The sequence below is a fragment of the Lates calcarifer genome, linkage group LG7_1, assembly GCF_001640805.2.
Source record: "Lates calcarifer isolate ASB-BC8 linkage group LG7_1, TLL_Latcal_v3, whole genome shotgun sequence".
Lineage (NCBI taxonomy): Eukaryota > Metazoa > Chordata > Actinopteri > Centropomidae > Lates > Lates calcarifer.
In genome coordinates this window covers 22,271,612-22,279,050 of record NC_066839.1, presented here as the reverse complement: position 1 = coordinate 22,279,050, position 7,439 = coordinate 22,271,612, and the positions used below count along the sequence as shown (strand labels likewise).

The following is a 7,439-nucleotide window of genomic DNA, read 5'->3' as shown; positions in this document are numbered from 1 at the left end:
TAGAACAGCTACTACCTTACAGGCAGTGAGTTAGTTAATTTTTAAAACAGCTTATTAAAAAACAGCCCATCCAGTTACACAGAGAGTCAGTGTTCCTGGTAGAAATTCAGGGTTCATTTAGAGAAATTTAGGTGGACGTAAGAATAAAAACAGTTAGTATTGGTCTTCACAGGTAAACTAAATTCATCTTAAATATATACTATATGAAAAATGCCTTGAGATGACTTTTGTTGTGATATGGCGCTATATAAATAAAATTGAATTGAATTGAATTGAATATATCTTTATGATTATGGTCTGCACCTGAAGAAACTCACAGGCTCACTGGGTGGAGGAGAGTGCCTTCCCTCTGGACTGATGCTGCCAATGAAGAACAGCACAGCCTTTGTTGATGGTCACCTCTCTTTCATGTGGACATTATCACTCCAGACTCCATTAAACTTATACGAGTGTTTGTCTGTCGCTGCCACAGCCCTTCTTCACAGCAGACATTTTGAATTTTCATGAGTAGAAACGCACAGGTTTAACTAATAACTAACAATAGCACTGTTCCATTAACAGTGTGACAGTGAACCAGCATGTACAATATCAAGACCCTGATAACTAACTTGCTTTCTTTGCCAGGTCTGTCTTATCATTCATGGGAGTCACGTGCTTCATTACTTGAAATTTATCAAGCACAGTAATACTGTACTACAGAAACATATTCTCAGCATTATTTTGGTCTGTGGCTCCTCTAGTGGACAGTCAGTGCCGTGGGGTGTAATTGTGACACTAGGTGGCGGTAACTGACTTGGAGCAGGATATCAACCACCGCGAGAGGCCAGAGAAAAAGAAAAACACCACTGTTGTCTTCCGTCGCTTTACTTCACGTGGGAGAAGAAGAACGTGAGCGCTCCTGTCGCTGGCAGGGAGAATAAAGACTCAAAATGACACAGTTAGACAGTGTAATGTAAGTGTGACAGTCCATTTTTCACTGTGCTTAAGCGTCTGTATTTATCTTCCCCAGAATTAGCTAGTTCAGTGTACGCGAAGCTGTCTTTGTAAGGCTACCTAGCCTAGCATTCCGCCCGTGAAGTTCGCGCATGGACAGAAATCTTTTTAGGATACATAGGTTTTTATAATGATGGCGGTGTGTCACCTTCTGCTTGTATCCTTGTATCCTCAGAAAACCCAAGACGAAGCGCTCCAAGCGTTTCTTAGAAAGCAGAGCGCCAAAGCTGACTGAGGATGTCAAGAGTGCCATGATTATGAAAGGAGGGAACACCAGTCTAACCATCACCCAGGCCCTCAAGGACTTAGTAAGTAAACTAGTGACTCGCTCACTGACGGAGACCATCAGTACAGGAGTGGCTGTTGTAAAGGTTTAACATTCCAATTATTTAATCAAGCTGGAATTCTCTGTGTACAAACTTGGAGTCAGACACTGTCAGTCTTTCAGCTACATCTAACAGAAGTTTCACGCACAAATTTCAACACATCAGGTGTGACATTCCAAGACCTAATCAGATTATGATGTATCTGAAATACTTTTGAAACTCTGTACGTCTGTTTGTATTGATAATTGTTCATCAATGTAACATGGCAGTTTGTCAGCTGCGGGTTCAGGTTCTTCTAAAGCAGCACCGGGCACTGCCTGCTACTTCCTGTCCTCTGCAGCCAATCAGATTCATTTCAGTAAAACAGTTTTCTGAACTGTGCAAGTCAGTCAGATTCCTGTGATATGATTTAGACTTGTTGATCTGTTAACCCAAACTACATCAGCAAAGCCGAAGACCTGAGTTTGACTCTTGAGGCTCTTGTGTATCCAGAGAGGGATTTAACCTGGACCAGTATTTTTCAGCAGAACTTTCACATAAATCATCAGTGTGAATCAACAGATTTAAACTTGTGACTAAGGCTGTTTATTAAACCTGATGCTGCAATTTGTGATTGAACCAATGTAAATTTTAATAAAACCTGTCTTTCCTGCAGTACTCCCTGAGGAAACCCAATGCTGTGCTGTACAAAAAGTAAGTGATTTTTATATCCTGATATTACAAATAGGATAAATGTATCTTTTATTTCTCTTAGAGTTAAGAGTTTATAGTTTATAGTTTTCAAACATGCTTACAGTTGAATGATCAATATTGAAAGTACAAGTAAAATCATAGCATTTTAAATTCTTCTTCATGTTTAGAGAAAGGTTTAAAAATGAACCTTAAGTGCTTATTTATTAGACTGATGTCATGTAATTTCATGCAACATCACAAGTTGTTTGATGTAACCAAAGACAAAATGTTGATGTTCGCGTACATGTTCACAAACAGTATTTGATATGGCTGTTTCCACTGAGAGCTCTCAGAGTGGATGTTGACAGCAGAGACACATGACAGACTCAACATTTGATTTCTTAAAATATATATTTTCTGACTTCACATTTACACTACAGTTCATTAGTTTGTGCATGGCAGAATTTCTGAGCTGCAGGTGAATGGGAATATTAATGTAGTCTTATGGGAAAAAAAAATGTTTTGTCACAACTCACAGCATGGGGTGATGATAAATCCCAAATGATCCAACAGAACCATTACTGAGTACAATTAGCAGTTCCAGAATGAGAATTGTTAAGTGAAAACCATCAAAGTCTGTCTGCAGTGGATAAAATTTGTATTCCCTTCTCAGAAAGAACATAACTCGGCCATTTGAGGACTCAACATCGCTGGTACGAGTACAGAAAAGCTAATTCCTCAATACAGTTAAATGTTTGTACATGTGTTTCAGGTGTGTCACTAATAATTTTGACTCTTTATCAGGAATTTTTCTCCAAGAAGACAGACTGCTCTCTGTTTCTGTTTGGCTCTCACAACAAGAAACGGCCCAACAACCTCATATTTGGTAAATTCTCTCTCAGTTGTAAACATAAATACACCAGCTGATACTGAATTTCTGTATCTGTTACCAATCAGATGCAGGTAATTTTCAGTAAGCCTTTAGCATACGCTTTGTTTTGGACTGCAGGCCAGATGATACTGTGTGTGTGTCATTATTTCCTTTGTTGTGGTTTATTTCCAGGTCGTCTGTTTGACTTCCATGTGCTTGATATGATTGAACTCGGAATTGAGAAGTACGTCTCACTGAGTGAGATTAAGGTAATGCTTGTCTGTGCTGAAGGATTTGTCCTGTAGACAAACCAGGTGATGGGTCAGTTAATTATAATCAGAGAGGTGATGACACCCTCACAGCTCCAAAATAAGGTCACATTTTGTGCACAATGCAGAAATGTTTTAGACGTGAGCTGATAACTGTGTTAAAGTTCTGCTGCTCCTTTTCCACCCAATGGATTCTGGGTCCTGGGAGAAGCATTATTCTGCTTTTACTGTTAATTCCATGATTAACTTGCCATCATTATAAAGGGCCTTGTTTAAACAGTTAATTTTCGAATTAAGGTGTCCCGGCATAAATGTTTTCTACCCCATGGAGTCTTTGAGAAGTTCACAAGGAATAATTTTCACCTTTCTTTTTTCTTTGTTCTTTCTATCTGTCTACCTGCTGTTTGATGTTTTTCGCTTCCGTGTTATTTTGGCCTCTGAAAGAGCCTTTAAGGGAGGATTCCTGTCAAAATAATAATTGGAGGGTGGCAAATTGGTTTTATTGCAATAAGCACTACACACCACTAAACCCAGTCAGGAATAAAAAGCAACCTCTGTTAAGTAATGAGGGGAATATTAAATGTAATATATTTCTGTGTGATTGATTCTCTTTTTAAGAGGATGTCTACAGCTGATTGCTTATGAAAATACATCAAGTAATGTGTTTTTTCATGTACTTTTTACTGTCTGGGTCTCCTGTGGCGTACTGCACAATGTTGCATTCAGTGGCAGCTAAGCAGCTCATTTGCTGTACAAATAGTAATATGTGTTCCAGTTACCCATTTGTATCATCAGACTAGCATCTCACCTGCAAGGTGAAAGTGTCCATAATTAAGAAAAGCTCACTACAGAGACTGTGGAAGTGGAAATTTTCATCATTTCACATAACATAACATGAGGTCAGGGAGGCTGTCAGGGAGCAGCCTGCTGTGACTGAATGAGTGTTTGTGACAGCAGAAACACTGCATTCTACGATGATACTGACCAAGAAACTGTATTTAAGGTGGGTCAGTCACATCTGGCTTCACATAATCCTCTTAAAAAGGCTTTTATCACTGACCTCATTCTGACCTGTGCTTAATAGATTTCACTAGCCAGACTTAGCTAGACTGTTTGGTTGCGTCCTAGAAGCCATGGTAAACCTTTGGTATCACTTTAAGTTCTTGCAGGTCCTCTGAGCATCTGAAACACGAGGCGACCAGGGGGCATGAGAGTAGAGCACAAGAAGCTTACTGCCTGTAGAAAACAACTGGGACAAGACCCCTCTCTTTTCCCTTGACTCCTCATATTGCCCATTCACTAAGGCACATAAGGCACCTCTAAAAGAATAAGATGAAAACACAGCTGTTTATCCCTGCACTGCTAATGTTGCACCTCACTGGGTACAGCTTAAGCCATTATCCTGAAACTGCTTGTTGAAGAGAACTGCTGATTACCAATATTTACATGATGATGATGGAACAAGGCGAGTGACTTGACTGATTACATGTCAGCCTGACGACCCTGAATATCATACAACCCCCCCCCTTTTCAACAGCTGCTGAGAAAAAAATAGAAAAACTTTTACATTCATCCTGTTGGGGAAGTCTCCCAGAGTTACTGTTAATCTAAGGAGAAGAGAGTCCTGATTAATGGCGTCTGCAAGCGAACGTGCCCTTCATCTGACGCCACTCGGGTCAAATTGTGTCGCACAGCTGTTCAGCCTGTCTTTAAATCTTATTGTTTATCAGATTAATTCTGATTAACTGAAGAAGAGTAGGCTCTATTGTTTCACACACCTGTGTGTAAATTGGAAAATGACAGCTGTTAGTTGGGAATCTTTAACATACTGCCCAACCCTAAATTTTACCATGACAACCAAACCAGATCACCCATGTAAGGCGCCACAGTGACCACCTTGTCTGAGATGCTTCAAAATAGTTTTTCACTGAGGAGTGTCTGTGGAGTATGCTGACTAAACAGAAGTATAAAGTGACTTTATTCAATGAACGTCATTCATCTGACAAAACAATCATCTGTAGTTACATACCATTCTTGAGCCAGTATATTTTTCTTGTTAAGTTTTCTGATGACTACCCTGTTTTCCACTGATAATAACTTACAGACTCCATAAGTATAGTTTGCCTTTTCTCTTGCAGGCCAGTAAATGTCCTGAGGGGACGAAACCAATGCTTGTGTTTGCGGGAGAGGCTTTTGATACAGACAACGAGCACAAACGTCTGAAGAGTCTGCTCATAGGTATGCACTCGTGATAAAGGTGTTGTTTATGGTGAAAATGATCTGTCATTGGTCTGCTAATTTTTGCCCTGCTTCTCAGACTTCTTCAGAGGTCCCACTGTGTCTGCAGTGCGCCTGGCAGGTTTAGAACATGTTCTGCACTTCACTGCCCTGGATGGGAAAATATTCATGCGCAGCTACAGGTGCTGAAATGAATTTTGCTTAAAAAAATCTCAGTTGCTCAGAACTAGTTGTATTTAGAATGAACAGTAATCTTCTGTTTTAATGCTTTTTAGAAACCAAAAAAAGGATTTTGGTATACACCATCCACTCTGTTTCATTTTCACCTACAATAATAGAGATTTGGATGTTGTGTAATTGCAGGTGTCTGTTGAAGAAATCTGGGTGCCGAACACCACGGATAGAGCTGGAGGAGATCGGGCCGTCATTTGACTTTGTCTTGAGAAGAACACATCTGGCTTCAGATGACTTGTACAAGTTAGCTCACAAACAGCCTAAGGCCCTGAAGGTAAAAATCACCAGGATAAAATTCCTGGACATCTTTGCTGACTCCCAGCCTCTGTCTCCTCTGTCTCTCCTCCTGTCCTGACAAAGGGGAATTAAACTAAATGAGAAGTACCTTCACTGGAAATATCCTTGATAACAGAAATAAGCAAAGCGCTGGGAAAAAATAGCTTGAATTTTCATTAATTTGACTTCTTTTGTCTCATATTTTATTTTAATGCTGATTCATTTGAACATATAACCAAGTAACAAACAAACAGGGCAAAACCAGGCAAATTATTTCAGGTACTGTCCTCATGAGGCTGTACTGCATTACATACCAAAAAAAACCAAACAAAACCCATAACAAATTGTTGAATGGTTGAAAATGCCCTGGACCCTTCTCCGTTCTGAAATCCTGCCTGCTAGTTGATTGAAAATATAACCTTTCTCCAGAAGGTGGTGCCAGAGGAAAGGCCATATGCTTAAATTTAAAGGGTTAACCTCTGCACATATACCATTTTAAAACATCCTTCTGTGTTAAATTGTGTTTCAAACATTGCTTCGTTGAAAAGGTGGAGCATGATGTGGGCTAAGATCATTCATCAGCTGTAAAGCTATTGAAAACTACAGCTGTCACAAGGAATGGTGGACCGACTGGTAGACTGAATAAATAACCAGTGAAGTGACCGACTGGTGCATGAGTCATACAAATGGAATATTTCTTTGTCAGTATTTAACGTAGATGTATTGTTGTGTAAAATGTCCCAAAATGACCAAAGTATGACAAAACATCTGGGAAAAAGTTCTTTAAATAAAAGTTAATTTATCCAACTGACATGTTATTAATACCTCTGTTTTTCACTGTTTCAGGTCAAGAAGAAGAAGAACATTTCCCACGATGCCTTTGGTACCAAGTTTGGCCGGGTGCACATGCAGAAGCAGGATCTGTCCAAGCTGCACACACGCAAGATGAAGGGCCTGCGGAAGAGGAAGGGGGAGGTGGTCACCGGAGAGCAGGGTGGACAGGCTCCCAAAGTGGCCAAAGTAGAGAGCTGATGTCTGTGATGGAACAGCTACACTGTTTTCTCCTCCTGTGCATGTGGATGAATGTCCAGTACTGGTCAGTGTCCCATCAGTCTGATACAGGACATCCATCTCATTTATAAGACTGACCATGTGCTCATCATCGCCAGCTTTTATTGTTAGAAGGACTTGGCATGTGACTTGCCACCAGGCAGTCAGGATACAGATCAGATATGTCTTTTCTCTTCTCTCCCCTTTGTATTTTTCCCATGTGACATTCAGATGATTCTTTGTTCTTGAGTGTCATGTATGTGTCAGCTCAATTGTCTAGTAAAAAAATCATTTACTAATGTTATCTGTCTACTGAATTATAAGCTGATTTCTTCTTTAAGTTGAAGTGTGCAAAAATGAAACTTCACCAGCAGCACTCACTTTAAAGGAAATACAACTATCTGGAATCTTCAGGGGCCTGTTTTGGTTTCGCTCACGATAATATCAGAGTTTGTTTATTTATCTGTTGTTTATCTTCCTAAACAACTTTGTTCGTTGCTGCAGGGCCAG

The 7,439-nt window shown here is 40.0% G+C and overlaps 1 protein-coding gene across 1 annotated transcript; it reads left to right on the top strand.

Moving 5' to 3' along the window:
- Positions 1-810: 810 nt before the first annotated feature.
- Positions 811-7,233, top strand: rpf2 (ribosome production factor 2 homolog). The gene is made up of 10 exons (XM_018699702.2): positions 811-952; positions 1,169-1,301; positions 1,975-2,012; positions 2,665-2,704; positions 2,796-2,877; positions 3,055-3,131; positions 5,270-5,369; positions 5,449-5,551; positions 5,733-5,877; positions 6,726-7,233. The coding sequence occupies exons 1-10, from the start codon at positions 930-932 to the stop codon at positions 6,909-6,911; spliced, it is 927 nt and encodes a 308-aa protein (XP_018555218.1). The 5' UTR covers positions 811-929; the 3' UTR covers positions 6,912-7,233.
- Positions 7,234-7,439: the final 206 nt, after the last annotated feature.

Coding starts and splice junctions, on each gene's coding strand:
- rpf2 (XM_018699702.2), top strand. CDS start 930: ATGACACAGTTAGACAGTGTAAT. Junction 2,013..2,664: donor AATGCTGTGCTGTACAAAAA/GTAAGTGATTTT, acceptor TTCCCTTCTCAG/AAAGAACATAACTCGGCCAT. Junction 5,552..5,732: donor ATATTCATGCGCAGCTACAG/GTGCTGAAATGA, acceptor GTGTAATTGCAG/GTGTCTGTTGAAGAAATCTG.